Source organism: Anser brachyrhynchus (assembly GCF_964034855.1).
Source record: "Anser brachyrhynchus genome assembly, chromosome: 21".
NCBI lineage: Eukaryota > Metazoa > Chordata > Aves > Anseriformes > Anatidae > Anser > Anser brachyrhynchus.
In genome coordinates, this window is record NC_137714.1 from 6,671,594 (window position 1) to 6,684,425 (window position 12,832).

The 12,832-nt window shown below is 47.2% G+C and overlaps 1 protein-coding gene across 3 annotated transcripts in view; it reads right to left on the minus strand.

Annotated features, from left to right (window-relative positions):
* The window catches only part of DVL1 (dishevelled segment polarity protein 1), an 83,705-nt gene that overhangs the window by 30,380 nt on the left and 40,493 nt on the right, over window positions 1-12,832 (minus strand). For all 3 annotated transcript variants that reach the window (XM_080563885.1, XM_080563884.1, XM_080563886.1), the window contains exons 3-4: window positions 10,185-10,306; window positions 4,673-4,785 (exon numbers count right to left, since the gene is read on the minus strand). In XM_080563885.1, coding sequence (XP_080420011.1) covers window positions 4,673-4,785; window positions 10,185-10,306 — 235 coding nt within the window. The remainder of the gene's footprint in view (window positions 1-4,672; window positions 4,786-10,184; window positions 10,307-12,832) is intronic.

Here is a 12,832-nt window from a genome sequence, read left to right on the forward strand (position 1 = left end):
TGTGCAGAGTCTTCACGGAGAAACAACTGCTGAGAAATCCTTATTTTGAGCTAGCACTGTTCGAGTTCCCATTGCAACTGTTTGGTAGGTGCAGTCCTTTACCACGGTATGGTACACACATACTGTAGCAGGAACCGCTCCTCCTCCCAAATGTTTGGGGATCCACACATCAGGAGCTTCCCAAAGCGCATGTCCCTGCCCAGCGTCTTTCAGCTGGCTGCACAGTAGTTCAGTTCACCACACAGCAAACTCGGTGTTGAAACACCAGTGTCGACACTTGACATCTGCAGACTTGTTAAAAAAAAAAACGAGCAGTAGCTGTAAAACATTCTCCAATGCCAAAGAAAACTTGTCCCTTAATTACCTCCCTAATTAGAACTTCCACGGCCCCTTTTCCCACTCCTCCTCAGGAAATGGTCGGGGGAGCTTTGTTCCAGTCAGTGAGGGGTCCCCAGAACATGTGCCAGGCAGACCTCCCACGTTCCTAATTAAGATCCTCACGCTCCTTTCACTTAATAGGGCGTTGTCAACTTTCCAAAGCAACACGGACTCTTGTTGTTTTAAGAGAGAAAGTGGAGCCCTGACATATTGACAGCTCAGCCCTTTCAGCCTAATTTTATTTGAAGCTCATGCCAAGGATTGTTTTGCTACTAATGAATGTGAAAGGTGATCAGGAAAAGACATATTCCCAGCTTGGACAAAAGCCCCTTTGGATACAAAGTCTCTCCAAAAAAAAAAAATCACTTCTCTGCACATGTAGCCTCTACAGTTTAATCACCATTATGCTTTAAAATATATATACATATATATATATATTTATATATATACACACACACACAGGGTAACTTTGTCCATGCTCACCTGACAGAGCTCATCCTTCTCAGCTAGTTTGCATTATTAACCTCGTTAAGAATAGAACAGTAGGACCAGAGCTAAAACTCTCTCCTCTTGCACTCTTGGGGAGAAACCTCATGCTTGAAAAATGAGAATAATACAGCAAATTAAAATGTAGGCAATTCACTGGAAAAAAAATTACACCTCTGCTTGCTGATCCTTCACTGTTTCCCCAGCCTTACTGAATACCCATGTACAAGAATAAGTGTGTGCTCTGCATATATGACCTCGTTAACCATTTGTGTTCCCATTAGCAGAGAACGATTTCCTAAAATTTACAGAAAAGGGATGAACAAGTGGGTTTGCTACCAGTAACACACTGAAGGAACTCTATCTACTCCTGACGGAGCTGTGCAGTGGATGGGGAATTATTTGTCCTTCCCCTTACACCAATAACGAGCTCAGTTAGGAACACGACATGGTGCTGTAGCTGACAGCACTGTCCATACGTCTTGGCTACTCTGCATAATTAATAGCCCTGGAACAAACCCGTGAGTAATGCAGTGCCCCAATGAAGATCACTCATCCTACCTCTCTATGAATTATTAGAGCTGTAATTTTGGTGTTACTTCAGCAAGCCTCTACAGGACGAGATCAAACAGACAAACTGCATTTCCTTCTTTCTGCAGGGAAAGGAGGATTTACCACTATTGCATAACGACAAGCGATGCACGCAGCTCCTGCCCCCGAAACTGGCTGTGAACCAGGTGTCACAACCTCGCTGCCCCCCCCACCTTTGTCCCCCTTTTCCTATCGCTGTTTCCCCATTTTACATCCGACTGTGCTCCATGCAAAGAAGACATGAAGACTCACAAAAAGAAAAACTCTGCTTACATATGACCTTTGTTATAACGAGGCCTTAAACTCCTTCTCTGTGATAAGGGCATCCCACTTCTAATTTTATGTAAGTGGCAGTCAGGATACAAGTGCTGAACTATGCATTCTGGAGATGTGCTTTCAACTGAAAATAACACACTGGTTGGCTTTGGTGTTTAAATAAAATCTTATTACAACCACAGAAATATTATGGACATTAAAAAATATACTTCATGGGACCAAAATGATACAGCAGTTGTCCTTGCTTTATGCATGCCAACAAAACTCAGCTCATATGGATAGCTTGCTTCAGATGAGAGGCTTAAATTGTTCTGAGAACAGGTAATGTTTGCATAACTGAGTGACATGTTCTTGCCTGAGCACAGCTTAGACTGACAGGAAAAGGAGGAAATTTTATCCCATTTGTAGCTGAAGGGAAAAGCATGCACTAGTTTCAGGCTGCTGGAAGCCACGAACTCCTGTGCCACAGCAATGCCGTGAAAGCAATCAACATTATGGCCCTAGCCCAGCCATCCAACAACCAGCTCTGCTGCCATAAGTGTCCATGGCAGAACATACATTAGCTTGAGCGGGATAAAAACCTAACATAAACACCATACCGTCAGTAAATCTGGCAAATTTTCCAACCCATCTGTCTCCTAAGGGGTTGGCAACGATCATTTAGTAACCAGTTAAGGTTTCCCAAACCCTCTGAAGATGCAGGCCCCTATTTCAGCACCAAGAATTATCACAGAGTAAGTTAGTGTGAAATATGAGTTTTGGTAAATAAGAGCATAGGCTGAAGTCCCAGTGTGCAGGTCTCACTATGAGACCAAAAAGCACACGCGTGGACTGAGGTAGAACAGGAACTGTTTGCCCAGAGCCTCACAAACCCAGCCAGCTGGGCTCCTTGCAGCTCCTCTCCACTCAGAGACCCACACAGTCAAAAGAGACATCGGTAAGCACAGGGGATGTTCCCTAGAGCAGAAGAAAGCAGAAGCATCTTCCAAAACCGAGCGGAGAGGTGCGCGATCTCTCAGCTGCCTCTCCCGAAGCTGAAGCCGGTTTCAGCTGTAGTAACACAGAGCCACTCACCGAAGCCACAGGCAGCCTTCAACACGTGCTCTGGCCACATCAAGCTAGCAAGGGAGGGAGGGACACACACGAAGGCGAAGGATAATGCACTTCAGACAGGTAGGCAGACGTGAAGACGAGGGTATTTTTAGCTCTTTGGTGAGCAGCCCTCGGGGCTTCGCGCTGCCATACCCTGAATGAGCACAGAAGAGCCGGAGCAGGAACGAAGGGCAATCGGCAATGTCAAGTGTAACTCAGCACCTTGAAGGATTAAGCCTCTAACAAAAAGAAACCCTGCACAGAGAGCTAGAAATTAACCGTAACAACTTCTAAGACAGCCTATAGCAAACGTGGCCAATGTTCTTGAGGTAGATTGACATAACCTGATTCTACAATGGAATCACGTTCTGCAGAAACTTCGACGTATTTTTCCTGTAAGATTCCAGGCCTGAACTGAGCGTAACACGCAGGAATCATAATGCACAGGAGGTCAAGACAAGAGCATCCTTGCACAGGGACATTTGGCTGAGTCGCTTTCTTTTCAGCGCAATGAGCTACAGAACCTGAGAGATCAAAGCGTACAGGAATATATCCAGAAATCCTGCATTTTAGACAGACGGATGAAAAAAAAAAGAAAAAAAAAAAAGAAAAGGAGGCAGACAACCTAGGGAGGATCCCAGCACTTGCCTTCTCTTCTTCTGGAATGCAGAATGAGGTAGAACAACCAGGGGTAGAGGGAAGAAAAAACGAGACCAAGAAGTCTGTCTGGCTACGCTTCCCTTTTATCAGGCTCACAAAGGCACTTCTAAGAAGAGTGGGAGGAAGCGAGAAAGGAGGCAGGCAACAAACCAATGTTAAAAAAAATCACCTTTTAACATTCTTCCAGTAACAAGCTTTTGCCACAGCACTATTAAAAGATTCTCCCTCTTTTTGTGATTCCCACAGGAATCTGCAGTCAATACCATGCCGACAGCTCTCTGCTCCACCCACTACTTGAGTAATTTTCATTCACCCTGAGTCACTTACAGGCTGGAAGGGTTAAAGGAGCAGAAAGACACCTGCTCCTAGCACACAGCATATAGGCGACTTCTGCTTTTCTAACTGGAGGCAATTACTTCAGTGGGTGGAGCTGTGAATAAAGGCTGTGATGGCATCTCTTGGGCCCAAGTATTCCATATTCTGGACCGTTTTAGACTCAATGGGTGGCATCTATTAATTCTTAATTAAGCCTGGAAATTCTTGTCTGGCAACAAATGAACAAACAAGCTTACTTTGATGTACAGACTAGAGGCAAGAGATGAAGTTCTGTAGTTTATGTGTGTGCTTTGGCTGCACATATGTTTAAAAAAGGGATCTTCAGCCAATGTGCTGTAGTTATACCAGCAAAAAACACTACTGCTGATCCAAGCCTAGAGAAATCGACAGAAATTATTTCAGAGGATTTGGGCTCAGACCTTGCAATGCTAAAATACTAAGACTAAGCCCCTCCAACTCCCAACACATCCTACAGGTGCTGTGTTCTTCCTTTAAGTGAGCAACCTTGAATAAGGCTGTCTAGCCATGATGGTACAGAGCTCACGCTGGCTAAGTTGTTATTCATCTCCAGGCTAATTGTCTTCCAATACTACAGAAAGTTCTGTATATTGTCAAGAAGAATCTCCCTGCCACTTGACTGCAGGTTATCCAGACCTCTTTGAAAATGCTGAACTTCAAAGTGTCTCAAAGCAATTATCAAATTCTTCCATTAAGATAATAATAGTGGTCCCTGAAAGTATGCAGGAATGTATACACACTTCTCTTCTGCAGTATCCATGCAGAAGTAGTTGCTGCTCTGAAAGTTTAACATACAAAAAATAAAGAAAAAGGGGAAAAGTGATATAGGACTCACCATCCTCATGCCCTTCTCTATTCCTCCGTCGATGTCTGTCTCGCCGGTGGCTAATAACCGACTCTGTTCCTGTTTCATTGTCCAGTCCATCCCGGCTGCTGGCAGCATTTGGGCTGTTAGAAAACACATAGGAAGAAACAGTGGAGTCATCTTTTTTTTTTTTTCTCATTTCTTTTTGATAAAAACAGTTGCATTTGTGAGCATACTGGTTTAGAAGCCAGAAAACTGTCATGAGGATTAGCTGCTGCCTTGGCAGCTGCAGCACAAGGTCCCCAGACTGCTCTGTTCACCCCCAAGACAGTTCAACAGACAGTTCCATACCCACGCCCTGAGACACAGTGCTATTTGCACAGGGAGCATCACTGTAACATTGAAAAAGCTGCCACGGGACTGTTGCATGGAATTTCCATAGGAAAAAAGCCTGCTGGTGGGCTAAGAAAAGGGATCATTTTAGCAGGCGCTGAGAGGACAACAACAAAACAGCTTTAGCTGCTGCTGCTCTCACAGGACATGGGATTTCAGCACAGTCCCACGATGACAGCTCTAATATCACAAACCTGCAGCATACCTGCCTAACACAAGAACAAACTCACAACGCTGTTTTTTGGAAGAAGAAAACTTGCCAACACTAAAACTCATCTCAGCCTCCAACCCCCCCACGTTCCTATGCATCTCTCAAATCCTCCCATGGGCATTCCAAAGACCACAATCCAAGAAACACATGGAAACACGCATGAACTCCTCCAGCAGAGGACATGCTCTACCAGGGGCTTATTCTCTGGGACCGTGAACTGTCGCCTTTTCTGCAACATCCGTATATATATTTTAAAACCAAACCCTGTGTTTCAGCACACTTCCTGAAGCGCTTGTTCACCTCACCCAGGCTTGTTTCCCTGACCATAACCTGAGCTACCCCCGCGGCTTGCTGTCAGCCAAGGGGCAGAAGCCATACCTTACTGCAGCCACGTTTAACACAGAGCGCTGACCTTGAAGGCTCAAGTCTTGCAAGTCATGGCAAAGCTCGAAATAATTAAGTGCGTGTCTGTGAAACACTCAGAGAGACCCTGGCCCTTTCCTCACGTTCTCCACCGTCTGAAAGCTCCACAGCTCTGCCAGTGCCGCAGAATGCTTACCCTACTAAGTCCCTGGGAAGGGCCACTGGGATCTGACATAGGCTAACGCCCTGCTGTGGAAGTTTTCTCTTAAAAAGTTGCTGTTGATGCTCATCCTCTCTCTCCCGCAAGCAGCACCCACCGAACAGCAGTCTCCGACCACATCTGCCCCTCGCATCTGTTATTTACACCCGACAGGTCCTCCTTGTGCACACCCGCTGGCCAGCAGCACACTTCCACCAAAGCACCAGTCACCGACACATTGCTCCTACAACTCCAGGCATGCCCTGCCACACATATTTAATGCAGACGCCCAGGATCTAACCAACTGGCCCCATGGTTTTTTGTGGAAGAGCTAAAAAAAGAGCCTTCCTACCATACACCCCGAGGACTCGCAACTTCTTTTCCCCGCATCAGGCGGAGTGAGAACCCAGCCCTTCTGAACTCGGTTTCTAGAAACAAAGAAAGCAGGAACATTGGCACCAAACCGAGAAGTGACTCCTGGAGCGCGTGAGCCCAAGCCAAGTGGATATGGTGAGTCTCCAGGGCCTGACAGTGGCACCAGACAGAGGTTCCTGGTTCAGGTCCTGGCCTGCTGCCGGCTGCGATGTGTCAACCGAGTGACAGTCGAGATGAAAGATTAAGGGATTTGGGCAGCACGCTAATTCATTAAGAGCTTCTGTACTTCATTTTTGCTCTTAAGCATGAAACCAGAAGAGGTTAGGCAAGAGACTTTTCTTTCCCCCAAATTATTTGCTTGTATCTACAAATTGCACCCTCTTTACTCAGGCACAGGAACGGTGTAAAGCACGCGGGGAACTCACATGAATCTTGGCGGCTTTCTTCACTGATGAAAGCAGAGCACAGTACCTCTGAGACCTCGCACAAGGATGTTCTCACCAAGAACCTCAGTCCAGAAGTTTGCTGCTAGCACATATTTCTGCTGCTGTTCCTGCCCTCTTTCCCTGCCACTCCAGCAGAACACCACTGTGCTGACCAAGAGTCTTTCCTCTAAGGCTAGTCTTGGACATTTCCTTACTGCACACCCTGACGGCTGGGCACGCACTGAGGGATCGTCCCAAGCAGCGAACATCAGCTGGAACAGAGCGAGCACACGTGCACAGCATTGCATTGAAGAGAGTTGTTGAAAAGCCTTCTGCAACTGCACACCCACACGCTTTCCTTGTATGAATGAGATGTACTGACATGCCCACCACAGCAGTTAGGAAATAGAGGCTGTTAGTCAAGAAAACATTTGAATGCACGCTTTAAGCCCTGATGAGGCTACCGACATGTGAGCAGGTATTTCAGTGCTGTCACAGGTACCTTTGCTTTTCTCCTGCCAGCAAAACTGAAAGGGAAAGGGGCTGACCATTTCCTAAGGCAGCATCGCACACAAAGAAGGGAGCTGGGAGCTGTGCTAGCCAGCCTGCGAGGCTCCCGGCCATCTCAGCAGCACCATCTCGTGACTACTGCTGTTACTATCCAGCCCTAAACCATTCCCCAGGCTAAAGCAGCTTACAGAAGGTGATGTACAGCCTAACAAAGGGCCCAGAAAGAACCTTGCAGCCGGCTCGTTTCTCTCTCATTGCTGAGTGAATTCAGTTCAATTCAATTTCCAGGGCACAAGCCCGAGTGCTGTGTGCCAGTGGCAGTAAGGCAGCTCTGAGGTCACTCTGCTCAGCTCACTCCTGCACCTCCACCACTAACCCAGGAGCAGCCTCACCCATTCAGACCAACGCAGATTTGGCAACCACTGAGCAGAAGTGGCGGAGCACGAAATACAGGCTGAGCTTCAGAACCCTCACCAGGGAGGCAAAAAGTAAATTTTCTTTGCATTGAATCAATGCTGAAGCGAAGTATCAGTGCTGTCAGACAGCTTAGCTGAGATTACCTCCTCGCATCTGGTAATTAGCTCATTCCCTGGGACGGTATGGCCTGCCTGCCTGCCTGCCCCATCCATTTCTTGTAGGCTTTGTAGACCAGGAACATTTTTGTTTGTACAGTTACACAACGCCTAGCTTGGCTGGGGCTTCTTATATAAATAAGGCCCCAATCATCAGTGAAGAAGGAAGACAGGAGATGACAGATCTGTTATTTTTAATTGCATTAAAAAACCCCTCAGGGATTTAGGAGCCAGGAAGGTAAGTCTCTCTCAGAAAGGAACGTGATAGGTGAACAAACAGCGATACTCAGGTTTGGGCTGTGCAGGTTACAGGGTTGCACTACTCATCTCTTACCAGGAAACACTTTCCAAGCACACAGAGTGCAGAAATGGCTCTAAACACGCTATTGCAGAATCACCACACCAAAATCCCAAGATACAGCGTTTAGAAGAATGCCAAAGATTTGTAAGTAAGGAGTGAACTACAGTCATGATGCAAGCTCTGGAAACCACGCTTTATAATGAAAAATGTGAGCAGCTCTACTTAGTTTATCCAAGAGAAACAAACCATTTCAAAATCCAGGGAATTCATTACCCCTTGGAATCTTTACATCTCGAATAGATGTCGTTTTAGATGAAATGCTAATAGCTAAACAGAATGAAGTGGCTTCGTGCCAAATAACCGAGTGAAATACTCTGCCCTGTGCTAGGAAAATAAGGTTAGGGCATCATTAGACCCACTTCTGGACTGAAAGACAAATCCCAAGAACAGAAAACACTACAAAATGTTATGAGATTCAAGTGTGAAGAGAAGAATCAAAAAGAGCATTAAGGGAGAACAAGTTTCCGACCAGAAGGCCGACCCACAAGCCAGATTCTGTACTGCATTTTGAAACGAGAAGAGACGGAGGGGTGGAGGAGAGAGAAAGAAGGAAGGCGGTTCATCTGGGAACACGAACACAAGCCAGGAAACACGACCTCCTGTGCTGCTACTCCTGACTCAGCATGACCTGTGTAAGTTACTTCACCTCTCCGAGGCCTCCCACGTTTGCTTTGTAACGTGCAGACACCATCACCTGCAGCCCTGCGTGCCTACTGACGGCAGGACGACACCGCCGGGAACTGTAGGATGCTGGAGTGCAGCAGGGGCACCACATCACGGCTTAAACTTCTCCGCTCTGAAACACACGATTATGAGCAGTGTGGTTCCGCAAGCACACTCTTGTGCCTGACTTACAATATAATTATTTTTTTAAAAAGATCTTGCAGTTATTACCTTTAGGTACAGGTCAGGAAGACAAAGAACTACTTATGCTTGCAAGCCATGTGACTCCGCTCGCTGAAGCCTTCCCTGGCCAACACAAAGCAATTCCTGGACGCACGAGGGCAGTAAAACCCTTGCAAAAAGCCCGGTGTCAGGCAGGGTTTGTATTTCTCTCTTGTCAAGATTTCTTGTCCCCCATAGAAACCATTTATCTGTAAAAGACTCGCAGAGAACACTCAGGGCTCTTCCAGGCGCGAGGTATCTCAGAAAGCAGTGGAAACACGTCACAAAGGGCACACCAAGGCTGGGTTTCCTTCTCAAAACATGCAAACCACTGCCGCGCTAGCACCGGGGCTGTGCTCCCTGCATCAGCCCATCCTTCTGGCTATTTGTTCATGTCAGCGATTCAGAGCAAAACGCAAGGTGCCAGCCAAGACTGGAAAATGCAGCAGATGTTAATCCCTACATCCTAGGGCTGCCTGACACTCTGATCCCCGCAGCAAAAAGGGCTCAGAAGAGAGCGTCAGCACTCGCAGATGTGACGAGCACGAGAAACTCTGCCAAGTCGAAGACCAGAGAGGCCCCAAAAGCTCAGTTTAGCTAAGCAAATGCCACTTTTCATGCCGTAGGAAAGATGGGGCAGATTTATTTACTATACATAGAGAAAGAGGGCTTCTGGACATTAACGCCAAATTTACAACAGATGCACGAAAGCCTCAGAGAATACCACCATCTGGTTATCCGTGGAGAAAAAAATAAGCAGAGCTTTCTGGCAGCTAGCACAGGAGACAGGAACGTTGGTTTCTGCTCTGATGTGGGCGCTCCAGCGCTGTACCAGCCCTTGCGGAAGCTTGAATATCCATCACTTTTAGTCACTGTGCATCAGCTCACATTATTTTCTGCTTCTTGATTCACGGTTCAAAGTCTCTCTCCGCATTCACCACGTTTTAAAATAACGGTAAGTGGTGAAATTCAGAACTTGAACTGCTTGAAGTTTAGCAATGTATGGGGTCGGTGTGTGTAAGGTTTAGGAACACAGAAGACACGTAGGATATATATTTCATTCCAACAGTGACGGATTCCTTTTCTTCCCACCTCCCTTTTAACTCCTCAGTTCTACCAAGTACACTATTTTCCTAACAGTACCAATAAATGGTCGGCTTGCAGAAGCAAGGAGGAATGTGGGCAAGAAACAGACAGGAACTGTGTTTTTTTGGTTTAAATAAGGAAAAAAAGACAACTTGCTCTTACTGGAAGGACGGAGGCCGGGAGTCTCCGATGCCACCTGTTCTCTCGATGGGAGGCGGAAGGTCTGCGTGGCTCTCGGTGCACTGCGAGCCTGTGTCGGAGTGGGAGCTTTCAGCCAGGACCAGCTGTCAAGAGAGAAAAAGAGAATTACACACATTTGTACGAGTTTCTCCGCTCCGACCGGTGGTCAGCCACTGCTTTGCTGTGCACTCTGTGATTATCTAAGAGAGGAAAGGAAGTGCTCAGTGCCTACTTGGATGGATTCCTGCCAATCTTCCACAAAATCAGGCTACATTCAGCCTCAGCACGGGAACTCCATCAGCCAGGATACGCAGGGAACACCACGGAGGTTTTCCTCCTCTCGGAACAAGCGAGCACTCGGGGCAGGGAGTGCACGTGTGCATGTCACTTGTCGTTACAGCACCCTCGGAGTTTCCTAAGCATGCAAATCGTCAGCATTCCTTGCAAAATGCACGCACGTTGCAATGCTGCGCTTTCAGCCCGGTTTAGCCCTGACAAAAATAAAAACCCAAACCTGAGACTGGACAGCACGATGCCCCAGTACTACGACTTCTTAGACAAGGACCCTCAAATGTGGAAAATTCAAAATCTGGTAACTCACAACGACCTGAAAACATCCTCAGTTACTACGAGGGAGGCTGCTGGGTACTGGGTCCGAGGGACGGACATGGCACACGAGAGGCTTTCTAGACTCGGTCTCACTTCCAATAAACGCAGGACAGCACGGCCATCTCCAGTCAGCAGGCCTCTTGTGACATCTCTAATTAGCAGATAAATAGACGAGAGAAAGAAGAACGAGTCTGTCTCCCTATCCCCACCCTCCTCATTTGGAGCTCATAATAATAACCTGATTGACAGTGGCTCTTACATTTTAGTAAGACCTGACTCCATCCACTTAATTTATTACTTTTCTGTAATTTTTTTCCCAAAAACAAGGCTAGAGATGCTTTGTGTTGAACGATCCTGTTACACACCTGGGTGAAAGTGGCTTTCTGCATCAATTTTCTCAAAATCCTACTAATGCTGGAAAAAAATCCTAGCTGAATGTACACTTTTGCTGTCAATAATTCAGTAAATTTCTGATACGAAAATCAGCATCTGTGCCTCAGTTTCCTAACGCAGAAAGGCAGAACACTATCGATTTTGCGGAATGTAGATCAGAAGAATTAACGTGCATAAATGAAACGTGAATCCTGGGGCCCAAGGACCAAACACTGCATAAAGCATCAACGCAGAAAACCAGCCAAGGCGCACTGCTCCTGGATTCCTTTTAACTTCTCTCTGCAAACAAAATGGGGTAATTCTGTTCCACTTCTAATGCAGCTTCACCTCCTAAAAATGTTGCTTGTTTGCTGTTATTAGAAAGCCTAACAATCTGTCCTCCCCTACCCAAATTGCGAAGGCAGATGACCAACACGAGGGTTTGGCCTGAAGCGAAAACAGAACTCCACCACCCGAAAACTAAATTTTAAATATCAGTGTTTAAAAACGTTTAAAATATCAGCGTTTAAATATCAGTGTTGCATTAAGCCTGTGCAGGAAAGGCCACCGAGGGCTGCCCAGGCTTCAAACAGGAGGGCAAGGAGGCGGCGAGGATGGGGAAGCAGCGCCGCTGGCACCGCTGCGCTGGGGACAGATCGAGGCTGAAGGAAGCAACTTGCTCGCCTCGCACAGGAGGAGTCCTGAAAGCACACGCAGACTTTGCACATCCTCATCTAGTTCCTTCCCTCACTATATGTCGAATGTTTCGGTAAGAATGGGGGAACAAACCCTGCAAAGCAGAAAGGAGGCTAAAAGCGATTCCTTCACTCACTCACAGCCCGCTGGCCACACGCTCCCCTCGCTGTCCATGGCCACCAGAAGTCAGCCCTGAACTCGTGGCCTGGAGGTGAAAAGGTTTACATCCAATTACCGTCCCCTGAGCCACCTAATCCCTTTGCCGAGTCGCTCTGAACAATATGATTATAAGGCCTTTAATTAAGTAAATGCTCAAGGACCGACGTAGATCATTACCTTTGAGTAAGAGGCAGCGAGGGCTCGGCCTCCCTCCCTTTTTAGCCGTGAAGAGCCAGCCCTGTGCAAGGGATTCCGGTTGTGATCGGTTAATTTACCAAAGACTGATTGTAGCATGGTCGTCAGACAGACGCTAGCTGTTAAAGAAGGGGATGGAGGAGAAGAGGGGAGGGTACAGGAGGGGACCGGTGCGTTATTCCTACGAGCACACGCCATAAATGTGGAATCTCCGGGCAAATGCTTTCAGCAACAAAATCAAACCAGGGGATAAAAAGAAGCGAAGAAACGGAGCGTAGGCAAGATCTGCACATAATCTAAACCGCATCCGTCCCTGCAGACCAGGCTGGGCTGCGATTCCCCAGGGACAAGGCGCTGGGTGCCCCCTCCTCACCGACCGGCAGCGGGATTAGCGGGCGGCCAGCCTCACCCCGTGCTAGCACCAGCACAAAGGGAAGAGGGAACCCATCTTTTGGCTGCGCTCTGGGAACGCCTCACCTCAGACCCGAATCCGCTGACTGCGATTTAGACGCATCCTTTGGGGTGCAAATCTGCCCCCGAGGAATGAAAGCAAACAAACAAACGAAGAAAACCCAAAACAAACAGGAGCGTAAGGGTTA